The sequence below is a fragment of the Mycetomoellerius zeteki genome, unplaced genomic scaffold (assembly GCF_001594055.1).
Source record: "Mycetomoellerius zeteki isolate Tzet28-1 unplaced genomic scaffold, Tzet1.0 scaffold481, whole genome shotgun sequence".
Taxonomy (NCBI): domain Eukaryota; kingdom Metazoa; phylum Arthropoda; class Insecta; order Hymenoptera; family Formicidae; genus Mycetomoellerius; species Mycetomoellerius zeteki.
In genome coordinates this window covers 531,617-558,730 of record NW_017257481.1, presented here as the reverse complement: position 1 = coordinate 558,730, position 27,114 = coordinate 531,617, and the positions used below count along the sequence as shown (strand labels likewise).

The 27,114-nt window shown below is 32.7% G+C and overlaps 1 protein-coding gene across 1 annotated transcript in view; it reads right to left on the bottom strand.

Moving 5' to 3' along the window:
- The window catches only part of Meltrin (disintegrin and metalloproteinase domain-containing protein meltrin), a 105,629-nt gene that overhangs the window by 6,806 nt on the left and 71,709 nt on the right, over positions 1-27,114 (bottom strand). Inside the window, exons 3-12 of the mRNA XM_018455483.1 lie at positions 14,942-15,097; positions 6,047-6,236; positions 4,755-4,816; positions 4,188-4,352; positions 3,202-3,371; positions 2,932-3,123; positions 2,155-2,736; positions 1,873-2,074; positions 1,318-1,522; positions 353-482 (exon numbers count right to left, since the gene is read on the bottom strand). Of these exons, the coding sequence (XP_018310985.1) occupies positions 353-482; positions 1,318-1,522; positions 1,873-2,074; positions 2,155-2,736; positions 2,932-3,123; positions 3,202-3,371; positions 4,188-4,352; positions 4,755-4,816; positions 6,047-6,236; positions 14,942-15,097 (2,054 nt within the window). The remainder of the gene's footprint in view (positions 1-352; positions 483-1,317; positions 1,523-1,872; positions 2,075-2,154; positions 2,737-2,931; positions 3,124-3,201; positions 3,372-4,187; positions 4,353-4,754; positions 4,817-6,046; positions 6,237-14,941; positions 15,098-27,114) is intronic.

Below are 27,114 nucleotides of genomic sequence, written 5' to 3'. Positions count from 1 at the left end.
ACTAACATCCGGTTTTACATTGCCAAACAGCAATGACTTTCTATATTCAATATTATTGCTACACTTAATAGCGTCCGGATTGGTGGTGGATATCAGATCAGTCTTAGTTATCTGAAGCGGCTCTTTGAGACTGACATCATCACTAATCGTGAATATTTTATTATTTGTGTTACGAGAGGCATTCTTTTTTTTCGGTGTAATATAGGCGGAAATTATTATTCGCCAACCGAAAAATTTGCTACCGGCGGTGTAATGTGTCTGTGTCTTTGACGTATTTGATGACGAAACATCGAGTGATTTATTGGCATGCGGTTTACGTTTCTTTTTAAAACGGTCGAGACTAGATACGTACGTAGACATCACATCCTTCTTCCAGTGCTGTCCGGAATTCCTGACATACCAGATGCCGAATAGGAACAGAGCTATGGCGGGCAACACTCCCAAGAAGATAATATAAATCGCAGTTATGAAATCGTTTTTTCCTGAAAACGTACAAAATATTATCATATAATACAATTGACATTGCTAAAATAATATATTTAGTTAAAGCGAGTCTTGGTGCTTAATAATATTTTTGTGAATTTTTTACAATTTCCAGTTCAAACAAATGGCATGTCGATCATTTGTCTTGAAATAGTCCAACAAGCAATCTTGAAGGCGCCAGTTGCGAAAAGAGGAAGATCCAGATTTAAATCTTGACTGGAGTGATATTTTTCGCAATAAATTCTATTTAATATAAATAATTAATATTGTAAAGATTGTATTAATATTTAATATAAATTAATTAATATTGTAAAGATGCTCATTATCATCAATATTATTAAATTGCTTGTCAATTTAAGTTTTGATATTACGTATTTCAGCTTTAGTTTAAATTATGTTTCAAGACTGACAAATAATTGACGCGCAGTTTGCTTGAATTGGAAATTGTATTGTAAAAAGTTTACAATAAAATGATGAGATTCATACAAACACACAAGAAATCGTTCGAATCTTTGGTTTTAAGCTTTGAGTAAGAACCGGTGGGTTTTTATTAATAATAAAATAGAGCAGACTCTTTTCAATTATTGAATATATCCGACATCTTTAGATAACATCAGAATAATATAAAAATATTACTAAGCACTAAGACCTGTTTTGACCGAATATGAACTTCTTATTTAAATCGTGTTTAAATTAACATCAAATTAAAACATTTTTCAGTCAGTCTATTTTCTTTTTCTATCTATATATTATTTTTTTCTTAGATGAAATTCTTCAACAAATTACTTCTGCTTTTTATCAATTAATAGATTAAATATAAAATAAAATAATTACCGTTGGGATCTTCGGCTGGACCGCTATCTTCGGAGCCACCAACTCCAACCTGAAGGCAGTCAGGTGGTCGAAAGCCACGATTACAATGGCAATGACCAAGATTGTTACACACTCCATTACCATTGCAATTATTCGGGCAAGCTTTACCGTCAGACACGGACGCTTTCAGATCCGCCACTGACATACACTTCTGATTTACACACATCTAAACAATATAAATAAATTATAGTAACCTAATTGTTTCCGATAAATTACATGCTCTATATATATTTATATATATATAAATCACCATTTATAAATACAAATATTGCAATTTTAAAAAATCAAATCAATATCTTGTATTATTATATATCATTGTTTAATTATAATTATAACGTTTAATTAATAAAATTAACACGAAATTTATCACAAAAGAATATTAGTCGAGCAGAATTTCTTTATATTTCAAAAGAGTCAGTTTGATATTTTTCATTTTATTTTATCTTTCTCTTAACTTAGCAATGTCTATATGTTTATTTCAAGCTAAAAATAATTTTGTTATTGGAAATATTTTACCTTTCCGGGTCCACACTTGGCGCCGTCCGGTGTGAGACCAGGGTCCACTTGGGTCAATCCAAGATCGACGATAGCCGAACGACACGGAATTATTTTTCCACCGTTATTGATGAACGAATGGCTTAAGGTTGCGACTGATTCCATACCAAATTCTAGTCGTTCGTTCAAGTGTCTGCAGTGCAGCATACCGCAGAAGAGATTTCTACAATACATCCATCATGCTGACGTCAAAATCTAACGCAGTATCTTTTTCGTATACTGTGTACTGCATAGTCAACTTACTCATTGTTACATCTGATGAAACTTGACTCGATGCGATTGTAACCGCAATTACCATTTTTCGTACCCTTGTTGTTCATCTCGTAACATTGCGCGTCAGAGGACGTACCAGTGGGGCCCCACAATAGTTTGCACTGATCGTCGTGAGTTCTGCACATACCGCCATAGCAGAAAGCCTTGCCACTGTTGCAGGTCTCACCGTTTATCTTAAACACATCCGCTGGACAATACTCGCTCTGACCGGTGCAGTATTCCGGCAAATCGCACTCGTTTTCCGTGCCTGCGGTCTTTGGCCTGCAAGTCTTCAAATCGCAACACTCGCCGGTCGCGCAGCTCGCATTACTGTGCAACATACAGGTGGTCACGTTGCAGCAGGGATTGTCGCAGTGTTCCTTTAAACCGCAATCACATTGCTCGCCTGGCTCAACGAATCCATTACCGCATATAGGACTATCAAAAAGTTTCTGCGGTTTGTTCCTCAAGCAGTAATCCATTCCATGTTCGAAGGCTAAAGCTAGATGTTCCAACGAACACGTGGACCAGTGCGTTGGTCCGGATGAACCACTGGACGACGCCATTATGCATCTACAAGAGAGATACATTAGTAATATATAATTGAAGCGGGATTATATATATAGATAACAATTCAATACATTATACATAAGGCTTGCGACTTCGTGGAGTAATTTTTATTTTCGGATCATCATAAAATAAAATAAAGTTTTTTCATGATTCGTTGAACGTTTAAAGTATTAAAAAGAGGCAAACTATATGACGTACTTCTCTTCAGGACAGCCGCAATCTGGTCCGTCGTGTTCCATACCAAAATTGTGACCCATTTCGTGGGCGACAGTGGCCGCGACCAAACCAACGACATTCGAGTGATCCATGGAGACACCGCCGGAGAATTCGAAGGTGCATATCGGCCCTTTGAGAGCTTTGCCAACTACACCGCCCTCGAAGGTAATTCGCCTGTGTCGAGAAATAAATTCAATCATCACTGTGTACGGCTAGACGAAACAAGTAACACAGATATATCTGCACGCTCACGTCAACAGTTGGGCGTTATCGTTGGGAATATCCTGAAGCAGCTTCTCCCTGCGGTAGCGTAGGAAATTCGACAGTGTGGTGTCGCCGTTCGGCGAGAGTGTTATCTCGTCTGACTCGGACCACACTTGCACACCGATTAGAGCAATGAATATGTTCAGCGGCATGTATAGCTGTAAACACACCGAGATATACTGTCTCGTATTTTACATAGAGATTTCGCGGTACTGTGATACGCGGTAAGGTCGAGTCAGTGCTAATTAATCTCTCTGTCTCGCTATGTCAGAGAGAACGCAGTATACATAGAATGGTTCGGTCTCGTTTGCGGAGATATTAGAGATCCAAACTGGCAATGTGAAATCCATCATTGTCATTGCTAATAAATTAAAAGTAAAAGTAGAAATAACTTCGAAAAAATTTCGAGAAAGCTAGTTAACAGAATTCAACTTTCAAGTAATTTTCAAGTGAAATAGTGAATTTAACTTGAAATTTAATTATAGAAAAATTTTACTTAGAAAAGTTTTATATATAGAAGCGCTATTTCAACTTCGTAGCAAAAATATGTCGATTATAAAGTACTTTCGGGAATACAACGGAATATAATTACGTTTAAGTAAATAAAGTTTAAGTAAAGCACATGTACAAATGGATCGTATATAATCATTATTTTAATAAGACTCATTAAAATTCTCGTACTCGAGAATATATTTTCTTTTTGAAGAAAGGACGATTCGCACATTTATGTGAACATAATTCTGCACATAAGTCAATTACCCTAGATACAGTGAAATTCGTGGAACTGCTAAGACAGTTAAAGATACATTCTAGAGATATATATTTTAGAAGAAGGAAACCGCAAATGTTCAAAACGACTGATTAAATAATGGAGTTGTTGAATTAGCGCTGTGCGCTTCAGATCGTTCTCATTCGACTTGAGGTCGAAAGGACTTATACGTCCAATTAAGTTACACGACGGCGACGTTACTTACAGCGTTGATAATATTGGCGATGTCCTTACAGTGCTGATATACTTTATCCAGGTTCTCGTCGAGCGCGGTGTATTCCTTCTTGTCGATTACAAGTACCAACTCCACGTAACGTGACTGTCTGTTTGCGTTATAAGGTCCACGAATAATTTCAGCCGCTCTTTTGTGCTACAAAAGAGAACACAACGTGACAGCAATCACAAAATTGATTAATTTTAACTTTAGCTTAATAAAACTATCAAAAATAAAAAGTTAAAATAAAATGGCCATAACAGCAGATAATCGTTAATGGTCGCGTTTCTTGAAAAATTTTCAACGCTGAATAATCAGTTAATTGTTGAAAACTCCGTGTTAAAATTTTCGTTAAACTCAAGACGATTCCCAAGTTGCGAACTATTTACAGTTCCCCCAACAAGAAGAAGGAAAGAACGGAAGAAGGGCACACACGCAAGACATCGAGGGTACCAAGACCCCTGCGACTATGTTCTTTGAAGTCGTATAATTTACCGGGGAAGCGGTTTGCGCGAATTCCTTTTTCTCTTTCTTTTTACTATTGCTCTGTGTACATACCCTAGAGAATCTTTTAATCTCGCGATGATCAGGGAGAACGTGCAACGGCGTGCCTTCGTAACCTGCAACCAAGGAAAAACATCAAACAGGGACACGATCGTCGGTAGCAGGATTCTCGATAGGACCGAGGAGAGGACAAAGAGTCTCCGAGGCAGGCACGGCCGGGGCTTTGCTCTTACATTCGTTAAGTCCGTTAAGGAGAGACCAGTCTTCTCGAAGCGAGTCTCTGAGTCAAGTGTGAGGCACTGCCACCGAGAAGGACGAAGAACCGAGCTCGTGCTCGTTCCTCCGTGCTAAAAGTTGTATTTCTAAGAGTCAAATTTTCACTCGTGAATACTTTTGACAAAATCCGCGGAAATCGCCTCGGTGACAGAAATTTCCGCGACAACGGATACGATCTTGGAAGGAATGAATTGCAAATGTGTTTGTGAATCAACACGTATTAATCATGAAAATTCTAAGATTCCAATTATAAATTCTAATCCAATTACAAATTGTGTTAATCTCGTAAAAACCAGCAGTATATCATGAATCGAAATAATAATCATCTGAATTTTTCATGATGATGTCTTTTTAAAAGAGTGGATATTTATAATATTAATGCTCGTTTCCATCAATGTAGATTAACTTTAATCTTGGTTTAACTTACTCTTCATCTTTTTCTATTCTTATAACTAGAATAAGATGAGGAGTATAAGTTAAAATTAAAGTTAATCTATATTTGTAGAAACGAGATTGAAGGGCTCGTTGTAACAGTGGACTAACACAACGTAGCCGAAAATGTGATAGAAATGAATGAGTGTGATAGAGTCCCCTACTTGTTCCAAAGATTGAACTAACCCACTGTTGTCACTGTTATATTATATTTATGCAGTGATTCGTATTTTTTTATTGCTCAGTAATGAATCATCTAATACAGAGAAATTTTACTCTTCTCATAATATTCTTTTTTTACAACTTGCTATCCTTAATAAACTTCGGACATTTGTTAAAATAAGAGAACGTTTTTATAACAATATGCAAATGTATTTTTTAAATAATTTTAATTTTAGAGTTTAGTTTCTCCATTTTTATAAAATGTGGCTTAGTCCAGATTAGCTTACTGTTGCAGCAAGCCTTTCAATTGAAAATATTAAAAATGCACTCTAGTAATATGTACATGGCGTGCACTAATAACATTAACGATTTTTTCGATGCAATTTTGCCCTCTTCTGCTTTGCATTATTCAAGCATATAATTCTTGCAAAAAAGATCCAGACATAGCAGGGACGATTTAATCGCGTGATGCTTACCACACGTATTGTTGGTAGTGAGATCGCTGTGCTTGTAAAGGTAATGCGTGGAATCCAAGTTTTCATCTTCTGGATGAATGTAATGAAGATTCTCACCATCGAAGATGACACCGCGCAATCCTCTGCAAGTGGATAACGCCACCCACGAACTAGGAACATCTCGAACGCTACCTTGGTAATGACAGAGTTCCTGCAAGATTCACATAATTCACGAATGCCATTAGTATAAGATAAACGACATTAAAAGAATTCTTTTTGAAAGCCTTCGCGGTTGTTAATATTTCATTTGGTATAAGTACATTCCAATTGTTTGCGAATTATATCTTATCGCTTTATGAATATATCTATTGTATTAACAACCGCGAAGACTCACATATATATTTTACTTTGAACTGAATTTATTTTTGGGGTTACAAATATTGTATTAATTTAGTTTATTTTAAGAAATTCTCTTTTACTTCTTTGAATATTTAAAAAATTTGTTGCATATTTACGAAATTCGTTTTTGCGCTTTACATGTACGTGCGTTTCAAATTTTCTCTCGATTCAACAACTCGAAGTATACAAAATTACGGAAAAGCGTTCTCGCAAAAATAGGTGTGCAATTGTTTACCAATAAAGGAATACTTCTAATTGTATTTATGCTTTAACTTTCTCTCTCTTGATCCTTTGCATTCCTAAATCGAAGTAGAGTTGAACGCTTTACTACAAGTTTTCGCAGTTCTTCAAACATTCGAAAAAGTATGTGATTATAAACAGTGAACGATATTGGAATTTCCATAAATACTTCAAAATAATCTAAATAAATTATTGTATGTTGAATCGACTGATTAAATTAAATTTAAAATTAAATATTTGATTTTCGTTTGTGAGAAATAATTTTGAACGCAAAGGATTATATATACTTGGGAATTTGATTTGGGTTCAACTCAAACTTTATTTTTGTAATATGATTAAGGTAAATGTCCCAGTAACCGGACATTTAAACGTTAAATTCTCAATGTTTATTCTGTTGGTTAAACAAAGACCTATCGTATAGACCGCGGCCTAAATGCACGGTGTAAACATAGCCAGTGTCCGACCGACTTGTCCGGCCACTGGTACATTGACACATTCTATTATTTATTTAAATATTTTAATTAATAATTGTTATAAGTGGATTCAAATAATTTTTCCTTGCTTAAGGAAGTCTTTTGAGTTCTCAAATGAATACAAATATTTATATTAAAAACCTTTTTGATATTATAAATTGTATTACTTATAAGAACCTAACGCTTAAATGTCCATCTACTGGGACATTTACCTTACAAAGGAGTGGAAAACGCTATATTCGATTAAAGCGGATCTTCATGTCTAATGATATCCTTTGTGAATTTACACGATTTCCAGTTCAAGCAAACTGTAAGCCGATTATTGTCGGTCTTGAAATAGTTTTAGAATGAAATTGGAGTAATAATATCACCTATTATAAATTAACAAGCAATTTAATATTATTGATTATAACAAGCATCTTTAAAACTCTGTAAATAATTTATTGCAAAAAATATTGCCTCACCCAATCAAAAAATGTTCAACAACATTAAGCAAAGAGGACTGTATTCGGACATTAAGGCTAGTTTTGGTACCTAATAATGTTTCTGTTAAATATATAAAAATATATAAAAATAATAAATTTTACATTTTATTATTTTTAATTCTATCACTTAATGTTTATCCGATTTGTAACGCTTATAAATAATGCGGCATAACATCGAGAAATCGAGATGCCTATGCACTCCGATTGCGGAGCTTACAATTCGCGGGCTTATCTTGACTTCTCAGATGCATCGGCTCAGTACAAATATAGTTGTCCCAGATTCTGTGCACACGCTGCTGGCGAACCTCGGCGATTTTTCATGTTCCTTTTTCCGCCACGAGGAAAACGAGGGAGGAGACCCGTTACCTCGGAGAGCAAGCACGTTACTCTCCCAAAAGGAATTGCTCTAACAAAGAAGCACGATCTTGCAGGCGGGGAATATCGGGATCGTCTTTGAAACGAGACGCTTTCTCCGTTACGAGAGCCATCGATCGTAGTCCATTATCCGATTGCCGCATAGGAAGGTGTATATGGCAACGTGACGGGCGGGATTGAATTAACGAGAGAACGTGTCGGTATCGTTAAATCATCGTATCGATTATTTAATGCAACGGCGACTCTTATTTATTGCCGATGACGCAGTAGCTCGCCCGTGTCTTGTTGGTTTTATACCAATGTCATCTCTTAAAAATGCTGCAACAAAGCTCCTTAGTGTAGAGTGCAGAGGTTTAATCTCGATGACGTTTGAAATCGATTTTTTCACAACATAATGTATTTTTATTATTATTGTGCGCGCGCGCGCGCGTGTGTGTGGAAAAAAATAAAAATATCACTCCTTAAAAGTTTATGTAAATATTAAACGATGCAAGAATTAAAAAAGATCAATTATACAAGGATATATATGTATGTTCATATCGAATTCTTGAATATCAAATGATCTAAAAATTCAAGGCTTTCAGTGATATTGGAAATTTATATATTCAAGGATTCGTTTGATAGTGTATTTAAATATTTCAAAGCACGACAATGATTGACAAACAATCATTTTATTGAAAAAATGAAATCTATATCATACACGAAAAAAACAATTTTGAAATGACGTATCTAAAAATTTGGCTAAATTAGATCTGAAAATAATTTTGTTGTACTATTAAAATAATATATAATAATTATACAGAGGAATCTCAAGTATGCTGCGAAAGATTTGATATTTCAGCAACCAGCTTAAGCGTCCAATATAATTGTTTTGATGACCCAACGAAATTATTTTTAGAACTATATTTTTAGTTTTACTTCAGCAAAATCGTCCTTTTCACAAATACTCGTTTATAGTCTTTGGGAATTTCAAAGCTCGGCACATTTTCAAGAGAGAGAGAGAGAAAGAAAGAGAGAGGGTCATACAAGGAAAAAACAATTCCGCTGAAGTATCTCAAAATGTAGCTATAGATATTTTGCTCATCAAAATAAATTTGTAAGAAACTGAAGCATGACGAGTAACGCTGTAAGACATTCTGACATTCTACGGACATTCTATCAATCATCTTGAGCGTTCTACATAATTACTTTGATAGTCTAACAAAATTATTTTCGGATCTGTACATATTATAGCTAAATTGTTTGATACTTCAATAAAACCGTTCTTTCCATGTAATATTTCTCTTTCATATAAAATCTTTATATTCCTGGCATATAATATCCTTGTGCGTATTGACGCGTTTAATTCACGTAAGAAATCCATCGTCATTCGTCTAAATGCGTTCAAGGATATAATCACTGAGGCGCCCGTTGATACTTAACGGATAAAGCGACTTGATTCATTGTGGGATAAAAGAAAAATTTTGCGAGAGCGTAACGTGCCCTATGGAAAGCGCGTTACGAGGCGTGTCGACGGAATATGAAATTTTGTATTCGCCCACGGTAAGCTTATCCCCGCTTCTATTAAATGTAATATCGCGTGTGCGCCGCATCGGGGATTATGTAGATTTATATCACGAGAGCTGTGCAAAAGAAAAATACATTTCGTAACAGCCGCGTTCTTATTACCGGGACGTAAATTTCAAAATCGCGTTGAGAGTATAAAAGAACTGTATACACATCCTTCACGGAAAGAACGTTTTTGCTGAAGAATCTAAAAATTTAACTAAATACGAGATCTCGTACAGATCTAAAAATAATTGTGTTGGACCATCAAAATAATTATGTAGGATGATCAAGGATAATGAGTAATGCTGCAAAAAGTTTTGATTATTCTAGTAACCAGCTTGGGCGTGCTACATAATTATTTTGACGATTTAACAGAATTTTCAGATCTGCATCTAGCTAAATTTTTAGATACTTTAGTAAAGTACTTTTTCCTGTGTACTTAGGGGGATATTTTGCTGCTCCAGCTAGAATTCTAAATATTATAATTAAAATGTATAGAGCTGTTTTAAGTGTAATCGCTGTTTTTTTGTATCTGATAGAAAATTGTCTGTCATACGTAGAATTAATAGCAGCAATATTCTAACAATATATGCAAGAAAATGAAAGTCTCATAATCAAATATGAATCACTACTAAATATAAATTACAGTCGCTTTTACATTTTATTATCTGATTGGACTTCATAGAGAGACTTTCTTAATAAATTTGACAAGTGGTTCAGATATAAATTCTGTCTCTGTCATCTATTTTAATTAGATGCAAAATGTGATATCGTAGTGCTACGGTCATCTATCCACAGTGAGAAAAAATGTCGAAGTATCGCGAAACAAAATGATATTTATACTTACGACGTTTTTTTTGATATTTATTAGTTATTTAGTTATGAAAAAATTTGATTATGATACGTTTATATACATTTACATAGATGTATAATATACAATATACATTTATGTAAAATATATCTCTTAATGGTAAAAAAATAAAATTGATGGCTTATTTGTTAGAAATAAAATTTTATTTTGCTGTATTTAAATAAAGATCTATTTAAGAAATGAATATATTTCTCACAAATAAATTTTTAATTTTTTTTCAGTGCATTTTAGATAATTTTTCGTATCTATAGATAATTTTTGCTATAACTGCAAGATTATTTTTTTGAGTGTATTGTAACAAAGGGAACACATATACGTTCTCTCTCTCTCTAATCGTTTTTCTATCCGAAAAATAATTTTTATATCAGGTTTTGTCAAAAATAAAAGTATGAGACACCTATTATCTCGACAAAATTTGATGCACAATATTTATTATATACGTTTATGGTTTAAATTTTGATATGCACTATCCATGATAAAAATATAAATTCTAGATATGTATTATTGTGTAATTTTTTATATATTTTGATATATACATTTTATATATTAGAAAAAATTTTCACAACGTTTCGAAGAGTTAAAATTACACTGGTATCTCAAATTTTTACTTTATATAACATGTATATTTTTTCCTTTAACGAGCTCAAAATTGGTTCATCCGCGCGGATAAACCGTATTTATATCGCGAAGAACGGAGGGTGGAGCAATAGAGGCAAAGCCGTTAACCGGAGCCGCCAATTAATTAAATACAATTGTGCAAAACAGTAAAGTGCGGTGCTGCGGCTAGCACAACAAACTCCGCCAGTTGGCTGGCGAGTTTTACATTTTCCGCTTGACTTTCATTCCACATTCTGGATGACTTTTTTATGCTCATCATCATCCCATAATATGTAACCGAGCAGAATATTACAATCGAGAAACAGCAGTTAATCTTTGTTATTTATAATTATAATACTATGATTCATTTTCTATGTTATTTTTCGGTTATTTTATATATGTTTATTATTATTTTTAATTTAATAAAATTTTTATATCATATAAAAATATATTAAATTTAAAATTTTAATAAGTATATTATTTTTTTATCAAATTTTTTATTTTATTTTTAAAATTTACTTTTTTTTAATTAATTTTTTTAATTTACTTCTTTTATTTTATTTTTTTAATTGTGTTCTTTATTTTACATATTTTTTTTATCTGTCTATTTCATTCTGTTCAAAATATAGAGATTTCTATCTTAAGATAAATAATTTATTTTTTGATATATAATAATTTAAATTTATGAATTCAAATATGTTCAAAGACGCTTTAATAAACTCAATGCCGATTCTGCCCTAATTAAAATGAAAAGGTATAATAATTATATCAATAATCTAGTCCAGATAAACGCTTCCAACTTCGTTTTGTAAAGTATATTAATTATTGTTACTGCGTTTGCATAAAACTCATTGTTTTCACTAAGATCGTAATCGCCTGATTTTGGACAAATTTCATAGTTAGAGAAATATTTCAGAAATACTTTCGCAATTTCCATAAACTGCGGAGAAATTTATAAATATAATCAATTTTTCTTCATCGATATATGTCGAGTAACGTAATACCAAAGTATTTAATGCACTATTTAATGCACTTTTTATTTTTCCTCTTTCGTATATCTTATTTACTGTCATATTTACCATTTTACTATTTTATAAACAACCAAGTAAACTCGATTATCTACAGAAACATTATGATAGCGGAATTAGACGTTTAGCAGAAGCAATTTCCAAGGCAATCCTCGCGTTTTGCACGATACACTCTGCAGACACGTCGTGCGACCGTTGCAATTTAACGTATTCTGGGTGTTCCATCAGCTTTCTTCTCTTTTTTTTTTCTTTTCGTCCTTCCTGCCTTTCTCTTCCGCCACGGCATTTGAATTATAAAGCGGAAATGCCGCGACCACCGCTCATGCACGTTTTGTTTTTAACGTGGGGTCGTACGCCCACCATTACGCTCGAGACCAACACGCCGCTACACATTTGCGTGTGTTTATAGCGAAACGTTCTATTAAACATGCAGACGGCAGACAGAGTGAGTCACCTCGATCGATTTCGGCCGAGTCGTGTATTATACCTGTACGAGGCCTACCTATACCTTTTCCGTCTGCGCGATGACGGCAGATAGATATGACGAGAGGGCACCGACACCCGCGGAGATTTTTAATTCGTGGGACCGGAAGGACGAGTCGAGCGTGGAATTAAATAAATTTTCTCACAAATAAATTGTCTCTTTCTCGAGCTGTCTAAAAAAAGAAATGGATTCTTCATTCAAAACGAAGATTATCTTTTTTTATCACAATACGCTATTTTTTCTTTGCCTGGCATTTCTTTGTTGACCTGATTGAATAAAACATCATTTCCAGAGTTTTTTTTCTTTAATATTGGTCAATTCTGTTGCGAACGTTGTTAGTAGTAACATGGAATGTGGTAGTAGCAAGAAGTAGATATTAATACAATGTGATTATTTAAAGTTGAATTAAAATTAAATTGTGAGTGACGACCTTCTTTACATGGACGTATCGTAAAATCTATGGTTCTATAGACAAATCGAATCGTTATGGTTTGTAAAATCGTTATGACATCAATTTGCGAGAGAATTGAAAACTAGCAAAGACAAAGAGCAAACACAAAAAACAAATGAGAAAGACATAATAATAAATGAATAAACTTTGACCATCTCTCTTTTCAGCGATATCAAAGATATACTATAGACTGTAGAGCATGGACTACGCCATCCATATCTAAATAGTATACCAAATGTGATTGACAAAAATGAGAGAAAAGACACTTAATCTTCCTCTATTTCTAAGATATAAGTGATTAGTTGAACAAAAAGAGATAGAGATGCCGCCTGTTCTGTGTCTCTCATTTTTGTCAACTAATTTTATATACTACGTATGGCACGGTTTATGTTCTATGTCTTTGAGTGATAGCGAGATTATTTTCAACTTTCATTTCTAGAACGTTATCAATATACAAATTTTACGTACAAGTGAGTGAGGTCTTTGCACTACACTGTGTCTTTAGTGATTATCAGGAAATCTAATCTGTCCTGCTAAAAGTTAGGACAAGCGAAGACAAGTTTTTAAAAATTCAGTCCGTTATACATCAGTTTAAATTCTCTGGTAGTCAGTATTATAAATGAGATTAATCATCAATTTTTAAGCAGTTTTGTGTGTTATTACGTAGATATTTTATCAGTAAGTTATGAGGAATTTTGGAGTTGAGGACTATAAAATATGAAATGAAGATTGATTTTGATGTGTTTAAATTCTCCTTTGTTCGTTTTAAGTTAATAATTAAGTTATTTGTGTTTATAAAAGTTTAGATTATAAATATTTGTCATTAATATCTAGTGTAAAATACATGAAAATTTAGCATTACATTAAGAATAAGTTAATACATACAAGGAAATAAGTAATTAAATAATTTATTTTTTTGTGTGTAAAATTTACATATCGATATCAGCATTCAAAGGTTAAATAACCGATTTTTCAGTTTAGCATTTTCATCACAAAGTAAATCATTAAAAAAAATATATAAAGTAATAAAATAATAAATTGTATCTCTGTGACTCTCAAAATTAAACAATGAAATAATAAAGTCATATGAGATTAAAACGCGGTAATTGGTGCGTATTCAATATTGTATAGGTATTGTTCCTTACTATAACGAATATAAATTTCAAACATTTCGATTCTTTTTTGAGTCTTCATCAACGAGATGCGTTTGACTACGCTTTATTAACAAAAATGTCTGTCATATTAATCGATTAAAATCTTGTGAATATAATCTACATTTTTCTTTGTTCAAGGGCACTTCCTCCTATTATGGTAAACCATCTCCTATTTTATTCTAAGATTGAGGATTGGTTTTCGTTCTGATTCTTTTAATCGTGAACTATCACACGACATTTTACAAAATTTTAACATTAACGTTGGATTCGTTCACTTTGGATCTATCAATACAGAAATGATTTCCAGTTAGGATAAAGTGATTTTAACTCATCAATTATGTTGAACGCATCTCGCTGATGAAGACTAAAAAAAGAGTCGAAACATTCGAAATTTATATTCGTTAGTAAGGAATAATATACAATATTGAATACACACCCAATTTTATTTTACTCTCATATGCCTTTATTATTTCATTATTCAATAAAATATTATGTAATAAAGAATTCTCGACAATTATTTCTTTCTTTGCAAGGAGCGAACAGCTGTAAGTACTATCGTAAATTTTACGTCGCATATTATGCCGTTAAACATCGATAATGCCGCTCTTTGTGTGCCATTCGATATGTAACGAGTCGCGAATGAATGGCCGAGCACGGGGTTAAGTTGAATGAAGCCCGATGCTTTCCTAGATCGGTACTGGTATCCGATAGAATTACGTTTGCGTTCGATATCGATTAGCGCAAACGTTGTTTGTGGAAAAGCGGTTAGCACGCTACGGATGTGAATACTGGATGCCCAAGCGGTACTTACAACTTTCGACGGGGTGTGCACTTTGTACGTGCCGCGATGCTGGTGGAGTTGCTGATAGCCAACTGGAATTAAATCGGTGTTCAGTCGAAGGTCGAGAACACGTTCGACACCGTCCACATTGAAACCCACCGTCAACACGTCCGCATGATCGTGATGCTGAAAAAGAAGGAAAATATCGATCGTGAATTTCCAGCCGCGATTATAAAATTTTTTTTTATTATCAATACTAAAATAAGGACTGAAACAAGGAACTTTAAAAAACACTATCATATATCGTTTTTTATTGGAGAACAGAGAAAATAAACAAAATTCTCTTTTTTGCAATTTTTCACATACACATAAAATTGTTTTTATTTAAAATTATTTTATTTTTTAAATTTTTATTTTATTTTAAATTTATATTTCGTATCAATCAGTCCTAGATATACATTTGCAATGTATTCAAATGCATTTATCTCACTTCAATTGCAATTTGCAATTAACAACCTATTTATTCGTAACTAAATCTATTTTAAATTCACAATTAAATATATTCTCTATCAGACTACTCCCTATTATAATTTAAGAGTTTTTCTTGTCTAAAGAAACGATTTACCGTATCATTATAATTCAATGCTCGAGTAACATGGCCGATTCTTTCTTATCGAGCAGACCGAAAAGCCCGATCGCGCACCTGTTGCATTAATAGTGGTAAAACTGTGCTTAGACTTGAGAAAAGAAAATTTCTTCCGCGAAAATTGAGGTCCTGAGATCGTTGCATCGAGCTACAATTAATTTTATACTCGAATGCCCGCTTTCTTCGACCGTGAAATTGAATGGCTGGATCTAGGAATATTGTTTAAGTGATAAACTCCGAAAGACCAAATGCCGATGGAAATTTTAAACAACCCGTATTTATCGCCGGACGAATAGTAAATGATTAGCTAATAAATAGTAAGAAATAATTATATTCAAATGTAGGTAATTGTTAGAGCTCTAGTAAAGTTAGCTATAGTAAAAAGTATATATAAAAAAACAGCGTTTTCTCAAAATAACATTTAAGTAAGGTCTGTTTAATTTCTATTTATATATAATAGAATTTTGGCAATAACAAAATAAATTCTTGAATCATGAATCAGTTACGAATAGTAATCTTAGTAATCAGTAACCTCGTACGCCTTACATTTAATTGTAAATACGAGATAATATGTAGCTTATATAACAATAGCTTCATTTAACGTAGACAACAATAGTCTCCTTGGAAAACAATAGATTAACGCAGAAATACAATTTTCATGCTAAATTAACATGCATAGAAAGCATAATGGTAAATTCTTTACCATTATGCTTTCTATGCATGTTAATCGCAACAAGCTGTGTAAATTCAAATCCGTATTACGAAAGCGACGTCAATTATCAGTGAAATAGCCGATTACGCGTCGTGATTATCGTTTTTAGTACGAATAATCCGATTTGCCGACTGTCATATCATTGAACGCGCGTAAAATAGTTAGCGTTTGTGATTTCGAAGCTGAAAAGCTTCGTTCTGAAATTCATAAACTCTCGAAATTACGGCATATTCTCCTGTCTTTCGAATGTGGCTGTATACGCGTGCCGAGTGAACAGAAATGAATTTGCGAATCTCGTTTGTGCCGGAGCCCAACGGCGTGCGCAATGTTTAATTCATGGGGGCCGTCTCAGCCGGAATACTTTTCCTGCGAGCATTTCGTGCTCTCTAAATCGGAATCAGTGGATAATCGCTGATATCAGTGTCAAATATGTCACTAATAATCAGTGAATGTGAAATGTGAGATCCCTAATCTTTATTATGTAATTTAACTAACTTTGTTTTAGTGCATAAATTCAATAAATATGGTATTGGAAGATTGAAATTAACGTGCAAATAGTAGTATTTTAATTATATAATACTCAAACATTCTTCCTTTATTAGTTGAACTTCACTGATTATACAGTGTCAAGTATGCCACTGGATAATTAGTGATTATCCACTGATTCAGATTTAGAGAATGTTGAAGAGAATGGATGCTGTGTTACCTGTAGACGCTGCACCAAAAATAATATTAGAACCAACAGTCGGCTCGAGGTCGGCCTGTTAAACCTTGAGGTTAGAGAATGCGGAATTTCTAGTTTTCAAGCAGTTATGAAATTAAATTTTAATTTCCTTTATATTCAACGTTATTACACCATATATATTATTTCTTTACATTAAAAGTTATACAACTGAAAAAATTAAGTTTCCCAGAAAAGTGGAAAAACTATTTTTTAATTTAATAGAAAATTATTGATTAATTAAATAACATTGATCAAAAGAATATATTCTTAATATAATTAAACGTTATTTCTGTCATTTTCGTTACACAATCTTTAAAAAACCTTTTTGGAAAGTGACGGTTTTGATGATTTTTTAAATGAAAATAAGTTAATTCATTTTTTATGACTGATAGTAATATTTATTTAACTCATTTACGCGGTAATTTTAACTCATTAACTCGAAAATCATTTTTTTTTACTTATATCTCACTTTTAGAGTAAGGAAGCAATCTCTGAATAATATGATGACTTTATCAATTTGTAATTGATTTTCAATCCAAAGATTGAAAAAAAACAACTAACTTCTAAATATTATGAATTTGTGCGCCTTTTTACCTTGAATCTATCATAATTTTGAAAAAATACATCACTAAAAAAAATACATAATTTTGTAAAATAAGATACACAATTTTCTTAAATAAGATATATTTTTTCTTAAAAAAAGAACAATTTTCAGTAATCAATTTCTTATTTCGTTATTTATTACGGCTAAATGATTGAAAGAAAGATGGGAAAATCAGCCAAGACTTAGTTAATCAAGATAGTCTGCTACAAGCAACTTTTAGAAGTTTATATAGGATCCGTCTCGGGATCCGCGTACGCGTAAGCAAGATACGTGCAATATCCCCTGGGCTACATTTTACGTCGGTTTTACGTTCTACGATCTACGCCAAGAAGAATATAAAAGAAGCTTTTAACTAACCGTTCTCCGTCGCGTGTAAAGACAGCAAAGCAACATGATGAAAACTTGACTCTTAATTAGTCTAAGTGCCGCGTTGGACTGAAATTGTGACAGTAATTACTCGAGTAACGTAACGCAGAATTGAAGAGACGCGTTTCAACGCTCGGGTGGATGGACCGAAGGTGCCCTATGCCATCATGAATTATTGATTAGCCTCCTTGCGCGCTTCGACAACAAACGCGACGCTCTGAACATAACGCAGTTCCACCTAGCTAGCCATTTGAGTACAAAAAAGTAATCCACACTCGCAATTACGGAAATGTGCGAAACGCGACATTCTCTTTAAATAATTTAATATTGTAACAGATTACTGCGAAAAATGAAGTGGGAGTTTTCCACGGTTCTCACATTGCAAGTATAGTTAATTCTAAATTAAATACAATTTCACATTAAATTTAAATATAAGTTTTATCTCGTAACAGAAAATTTAAAAAAAAAACATAAAAATACTCATGGAAAGTGTAACAGAAAGTAACAGATATATAAAATAAGTTAATTTAAAAGCGTGCCTGTCAAAAATAAGTTATAAATGACGTTGAGCTCTCATTGAACTCAACTGTTATTATTTCAAAGTGTAAATGAGCGTGAGATCAGATTTCGTATAATAAAGTATGAATTTTAATTCCCGCAGCTTCCACAACATTGAAATTTTACGTTGAAATGTGTAGCCGGTAATTTTCAGAAATACATTAACCAAATTGAGAAATATCTCCGATGCAATATCCGTGAGGCGGCTTACTCTTGGGAGACAAATGGCGCAGTGACGATATTTCTTCAGGAAGCCGAGTCCAACGATACGACAGTGTAACACTGTGCACGATACACAGTCGACAGTGCACTCCTTTGAAATCCTTTCAGCATGGTGTATATCATTGTCCAGCGACAGTTAGCAATCTATACTTGGCCCGCGGCCACCACAGAGAAACCGTTTTTGATATCATACCCCTGCTGGTTTCCGCATAGTGGCATGACCCGCATTCATCTTCCGTCGATATCGAGAAACAAATATACCGCTGGATTAAGGCTATTGGGTGTATCTCTGTACAAAGTATCTCTGCAAATCTACTGTGCGAAATTTAAACCTTATTTAATTAATTTAAATTTATCCACAACGAACAGCTATTAAAAAATGCAACGAAAATTAGGCAAATGAGAATATGGCGCGATATTTAGTGCGCAAACAACTAAAAAGTTCAATTTATAAATAGGTCATTCGCTGATAATACTCAAAATGCGGCCGAAATGTGAAAATCGTAATAGCAAGTCAAATATAACTTGTTTATAAACTGAACTTTCTAATTGTTTGCGCACTGCGCTGTATTCTCATTTGCCTAATTTTCGTTGAATTTTTTAAATTTCTTGAGTCCTTAATTTATTGTTATTTATTTAAATAACTATTAATTCTTCCTATCTTGACATTCACGAATCGATGTTGATTCTTTCACTTTAGATTCGAAAAATCAACAAGTAGAACAGGGAATTCACAGATGAAATATGGTTTGCTGAATTCAGAACATTCTATGTAACACATACTGTCTGCAACACGTTGAAATAAATAGAAAACTCGACAATCAGAGTCACTTACTATACAATGTAATGCTGTTGAATCGAAGGTGATTAAGGAAAACCTAAGAGTTGCTAAGATAAACGCGAAAGCTCTCAAAAGTTCGCGAATACTTTTTGTTTTCCGTTCTGTTAGCGCATCCCAAACAATTTACCGAGTGAACTAACTGCATTAACCGGTTGCCGAGTAACGGATTAAGCAGCCGGCGAACGTTCCAACTTTTCTGCCAGTTGGATGAAATTCCGGGTGCCATCGTTCGTCGACGGAAAAAATTCGCCGCGCGGGGCTGTCCTTTTAATCCGGTAACCAGAACCGAGTTAATCCAAGAGAAGAAAAAGAGTGTCACGTCGGAAGGGAAAACGGGGCGCTTGTTAAAATGAGAAAGAAAGAAAGAAAGAGAGTGAGAGAGAAAGAGAAAAGTTTTCAGTTACTGTAAAACTCGGCCGACGTAGTCCTTACGTCCTATCCATTGTGTGTCCCCGTAAACCACCCTCGCTCAACGGAGTTTCCGGCTCCGTGGTTTCTACATCGCTGCCCTTCGGAAGCTCGAAGAAAAGAAAAGCTTGGCGACGACACTGATCTTTTTTAGAAAAATTTCGCGCGACAAGGCCTGCCATCAAGAAAGACGAATTGCGAAGAGCGTTCATAGAAATAGAAATGCATCTAGGGCATTTTGATTAAACATGGAGTTCGCATGGATTACCGTGATAACAATTACTCAATTTTCATTAAATATTTAATCTTCATTCCTGTATAATCACTTGACAAAAACTCGTATAATTATTTAATAAATAATGTCACTGTGTTTGACCATAAAAAGATTTAAATTAATTAAGAGAAATCATTAAAATATAATTAACACGATGCTTTCTAGCACATGGTACAAGTGTGACATATTTTGAATTATAATAAATATATTTACATAGATTGTGTTTATGACATTTAATTTTCACTAAATTAAAATTTGGCTTCAAACTTTAGGAATAAATAACATTATATGCATAATAACATTAAAAACGTTAACATACGCTTTCTGTTAATTCCGCAATATCTCAGATGCAAAAAATTCATTAAAAAATTGAAGTAATTAAATATGTGCAATTGGCTCACTATATATTACATACTTGATTTATTCTTGAACCTGATTTAAAATTGCTTATACACAACTGATGATTATCTGTCTATGTTCGCGTGCGACCAACGAGAAAGTATTTTAATAAAAACAAGTTAAAATTCAACGTCCATAAACACAAAAGGAGGGTCATACAAAAGAGAAATTTAATATGCCGATTGTCATTCGCGTAAACACAAAAAGAGAGTCGCATAAAAGAGAAATTTTAATATACCGATTATTGTTTGCATGCCATCGAGAGAGATGATTCTTTACGAATCGAACATATTTTAGCTTTGCCTGAGGGATAATATGTAAATAAAATATACAGCTAAATTCGCGTGTTCTACAGAAAATATAAAGACTCACACCTGCGGCGCTATTTAAATGGTGCATAGATTTGCGATTTTAATTACGGCGTGGTTCATTCACGCGAGTACGTGCGGTTGCACTGTTATTCGCATCGCGGAATACAAATCATCGCTCGATGCGTGCCTCCGGTAATTGTCTGGTTACGTATTGTCGATATTGCCTCCCGGGTTAACGTTACGGTTTGTGAATTTTTTTTCCGAGTGTTTTACCTCAAAAAAATTTTATTTCGATTTATCGACTCGTAACAAGTTCAATTTATAAGCATTTGTTCTGGACATCACTATTGTGTGCATGGGTAAGATATCTTTGTAAAAAAAAAAACGAGATTTAATTATGTGCCATATAACATTTTACTGAGAGAAAAATATTTGGTATGTGACTATAACTATATACAATAATTATAGTTAGAAGATCCATGTTTATGGTTATTACTGCTATAATGTCAGTAATACTAACCATATATGTAGTTTTCTCAAATACAGAAAAAATTATACTATAAATTATGACATAATCTCAAATATTAATATAGTAAAATATCCAAATATAAACGATAAATAAATGAAACATTTTTATTCAGTAAATGCAATCGTAATTATAGTAAATATAATTATTTTCTTATTATTTACGTGGTAATAATAACTAAAAAATAAGTTAAGAATAAATTAAAGATTTTTGAGCAGTGTATGTAACTATTATTATTAACACAATAGACTGTTTGCATGGTTAAAACAACATTATAAACATATAAACATATAATCCCAAAAAATAACTATATGAATTTTAGTTGAATTATGGTAATTGCAACTATTTTTCTCTCAGTGTGCTTTTCCATGAGAGAGAGAATTATAAAGAATAGATTTTTAATTATAAATAAATAGAATATACATATATAACAATAGCTACATATATATTGTATCGACTAATCGATATAAATTTCTGTTAATTCTTTCGCCATTGTTTTGTCAAAATAAAAGCAATATTTTTCTCACATAACAATATTTGATAAAGTGTTAAAGATCCATTAATCAAATTATTCATCGTAGCCTCGTTACATAAATCGCAGTTAACGGGAGATTTATGATCTACTGAATCTACATCGGGATTCGCAAGCGGAAACAAGAGATCCTCTATGTATTCGTCTCTGCATTTCTATCTTCGCGGTAATACGGGCAATAATGATATCATATACAACAAAGAGTCCCATGTATATATCGCAGCTAGCTTCGAATTCTACTAACAAGTAAACCTCAGGGAATGTCAATTTTTCTCAATTTTTTTTACAATTATTTCTTATTCTTTCAAAGTATGAAAAAATCTGTTATTAATTTTAGCTTTGTTATTAATTTAAATAAAACCTTTTAATTATAAAATTTTTTATTATTTTATACAAATACCCAAATAATCAGATATTTGTATAAAATAATAAAAAATTTTGTAATTGGAAGGATATTTGTATAAAATAATAAAAAGTTTTGTAATTGAAATCTCGACAAGTAAACTTCAGGGAACATCAGACGCTAATTTGTCTCACATTTTTTACAGTTGTCTTTATGTCCAAGTATGAAGAAATCTATTAATTGATTTCTTCATATTTGGACATAAAAACAACTGTAAAAAATGTGAAAAATTAGCGTCTGATGTTCCTTGAGGTTTCCTTGTAAGAATTTCACCATGTCGGTAAATGTGACCAAGTTGGCTATCACTCTTTCTTTCTTTCAGTAAACATTTCCTTGTGCACAACCAGAAAATCGTAGAAAGTAAGTATACGTGTTAATAAGCTTTAAAAAAATACTTTGATAGTAAAAGAAAGAGCAGCAAATGTACATTCACGCTTCGCATGGCTGCGTCGAATGAAAGTGGGCGAGTTAATTGATGACACTAATCCATGAATCCGGCAACGATACCGGCACAAAATACGAACTAGTTGGTAGGTCTTTCTCTAGGTTTTCACGCTTTCGAAAAGCTAAAATATTTGCTGCTCGCTGAGAGAAACGTTCTCTAGTATTACAGTACATTGATTATACATTGGCTAAGATTTACTAAATGCTGGTTATATTGGGGGGGTACATTGGCCAATATTTCCCAATGTAATGCAAATATTAATTATATAATAAATCCCAATGTATAGCCAATATTGCATGTCAATCATTACCCATTACATTGGCCAATATTTCCCAATGTAATACCAATATTGCATGTCAATCGTTACCCAATATTAGCTTTATATTGGGCATAGATTGGGATAGATTGACCAATATTTATAACATAAATGTACAATTAAGTATCTAACACATTTATCAATCGAAGAAATGGTGTAGCACATAACGAAGACTCATAGTCCAGAAGTCCCAGTTTCAAATCCTACATAGGTAAGTAAATTTTCACTCAGTTATGTGTAATATTAGCTATACATTATTTTTCCAATATTAGCTATACTTCGTTTTTCCAATATTTCGCCAATATTGAAGATTCAATTTTTATCCAATATTGGCGAAATATTAGAAAAACAATGTATAGCTAATTTTTGCCCAATATTGGCTATACATTGTTTTCCCAATATTTCGCCAATATTGGATAAAAATGAATCCCCAATTTTGGCACAATATTGAACCAATATTGAGCCAATATTGTTGTATCAGTATTGGTTAAATATAACTAGGTATCTATTTTACAATATTGGATCAATATTGGGAGTGCAATTCTTACCCAATGTTTAATATTGGCTGTACATTTGTTTTTCCAATATTGCACCAATACTTTGCTACTAGGGGTTTATACTGAGTTGCGTTCCAAAACTTGACTCTGTTAACTCCGAATATTTTTTATCCTTGTTCAATATTCGGTGAACAACAAGGATAAAATGATATTCGGGTGGATAGAATCGAATTTTGGAAAGCAACCCTGCATGCGCTGGATTTTACCGCTGAATTTTTTATAAAATAAAATTTCCACTGATTAGTTGCCCGATCATTTCGAAATTGCGGACGTGATTAATTTCTATTAAGTGACTTACAGATTTTTAAATACGTGTTTCTGATATTGTTTGTGTATAGAAGTACGTGTCTTGTGTATGTGCTATTTTTGGTTTCGCGTAACTAAAAGTTACACGAATCTCGGCGGCGAGACGTCGGGAAATCGTGTGTTCTGCACGCGTGCTGAATACGCATACATGAGTAAACGTGCGCATTGCCATATTCATTCTCACACCACGCCAAGGTTACGGCAATTCTGTGTTTTCTTTGTGCAGATCTTTCCCTTTCTTTAGCGGTATTTCAAAATGCGCTGAAGAATACGCAACAAATCTCGTGGGCGCTTTTATAAGCTATTTATCGCGAAATTTTTATGCAAAAGTTAGAATATTCTTACGTTAACATTTTAATATAAGAGAGAATGTCACTGTATATTTTAATATAAAATATATAGTGACATTCTCTCTCAAAAATATTTTGTGGATATCAAAACTCCTGGATTAAATAAAAGGATATAAAATTCTTTTTTAAATAAAATTTTTAAGTAAGGGAAACTCATTAGTAAGTTAAAAAATATATTTTAACATCTTTTTTCAACAAAATAAACTTCATAATTCAAACATTTGAAGAATAACCATTTTTCTATTGTAATTATTTGCCAGTGTTGTCAATTGAAATATTTCCTACAAATTACTTTCAAGCGCTACTGTAAGTGTAATAATTTTTAAGTAATTATTTAGCAAAATGGAATAACAGTAAAAAAAGGCTATAGTACACAAAATGACAGCTGCATATAAGATTCGGTTATTTTAACACCTGTCTTTTGTAATTTTATAAACATAGATTAATTTTTTTATCATGCTTTTATTATCTAAGTAATAACTTAAATCATTTAAAAGTTGACAAGCACGAGCTTAAAAGGAAGTGGACAAGCAATTTTCGATATATGTCAAAAGCATTATTTCAACATACAGTTTATGACTCAGTGAATCTATGAACTTTCTGCATTTTCTGATTTCTTCTAGATTACATTTGTTAAGTCTCTATGCATGAATGATGCAATACTACTTACAGAAGGATTCGTCGTAGTTATTTTCTGGAACGAAAGAAATCTTTAATCTTTCTTCGTCATAGGCGAAGGTTGAGAGCTCGTGAATAGAGGAAGTCTCGTTTCCGTAGTTTGCAGCCGTTGGCAGATATGGACAAAGAACTTGCCATTTGTATGATTACCGCAATCTAATGGGGAAATTTATTATGCGCCGCGGCAGTTCCGTTTTCAGTACTATTATGTGAAGCTTTAATTAGTTAGAAAAACTTTGTTAATTTGCTATCCGGTTAAAAGTTTACGAAATAACTGGCAGTCCAATGATTAAAAGTAAAAAATAAATTCCAACATATAATGTAATTAAAACGATGTAATGAATGACGCAAGATACATTTATTATATACAATAATAATTATTATGCAATATGTTAATAATTAAAATTTGAAATTAAATATATTTATATGTCCTATTTTGTATGTTGCAGAATCTCGTCAATATCGACCAAAGTCTGTGAATATAGATTGTATTGTGTTCGTATGTTTGCCTCAATATTGATATTAAAATTAGAAAAAGTAAAAAAAGAGCTTTTTCGTTATATACATATCCTATGAAAGGTAACAGTTGGAAAGTTGGAAAGGTGAAAGGTTGTTCCCCCCCCCTACATTAAAGAACTTTTAGAACACCGCTAGAACATGTTAATTAAATATTAATTTCAATAACAATAACAAGTGAAACTTCGCATTCGTGGAAGTAGACTCAACCTCGTTCACGAGCTAAGGATGTATAATTCACTAATTAAATAAGACTTGATCTAATAACCACAAGGTAACTGTACTTAGAAGATAGCAATTCTCCCTATACTAAAATTGATTTTTAATCACAGGATTGAGTTATTCATATGTCCTGCGTATTTCTTTTCTTTGAAATAGTAGGAACATTTGACTAAATAATGACTAAATTTGACTAAATAAAACTTTATCTTTATCTTTTTTAAATACAAAATTTTATAAAATATATTGCTATGTCTACGAGTGAATGATGCAATACTGCTTAAAAAGATTCGTCGTAGTTATTTTCTGGAACGAAAGAAATCTTTAATCTTTCTTCGTCATAGGCGAAGGTTGAGAGATCGTGAATAGAGGAAGTCTCGTTTCCATAGTTTGCAGTATAAATATATTATATAAAATATATTTATAAAAACTTTCTAAAGATATTAAGGTGATCTTTAAGACGTCTATTTTATTGATTCAGTAGCTATGCACATACGACTTACGCATTATTGACACATCACTACACACTACTGTATTAATATCGCACGCATACATACGTACAAATTTTCTAACTAACTAATATTTTATATTAAGTATCTAAATCTAATTCTAAGAATTCAATATTGTTCATATAATCCCTGGACCAAACCAAATGTTTTATATGTACAAAACACAAAATTTTTTTATAAAGCAAATATTGTTGTAAGTCAACAGAAGCCGATAAAAAAGTTTGTTTTTAAACTTTTTTTTATTTTTAGCACAAAGTCGATCGGTTTGGACTATATTATCGTTTATGCTTTAACTGTGAAAAAGAATTTGTAAATCTGGTATATAGAGGAGAAGGTGTTATGGCCAGTGTACATATTGTGGCCTCCCTTAATATCTCCGCTGTTATGTAGCAAATCCTAATGATTACTTATGGAATTATTAGTTCAGTAGCTCGCCGTTACACCATGACGCTAATATTATCAATACTCAATAGGCAGCACTTATTGTAACGCATTTTTACTTTCAAGTATTTCGAAACGTTTCTGAGGACATTTTAGCATTTAATTACACTTACTTCCTCGTATTTCTTAAACTTGAGCGTATTATCACATGAATATATGTATTTTTAAGTGTGTTATTTACTATTTAACATTTTATTTGACTGTATATATTTTGAGTTATGCAAATTTAAACAATAGCATGGTATTTTGCTAATGTGGCTCTCTATGGGTATTGATTACTCACAATCTTTTTTTTTTTTGAGGTTTTCATATTAAAATAACTATTTGATAATCGATTGTA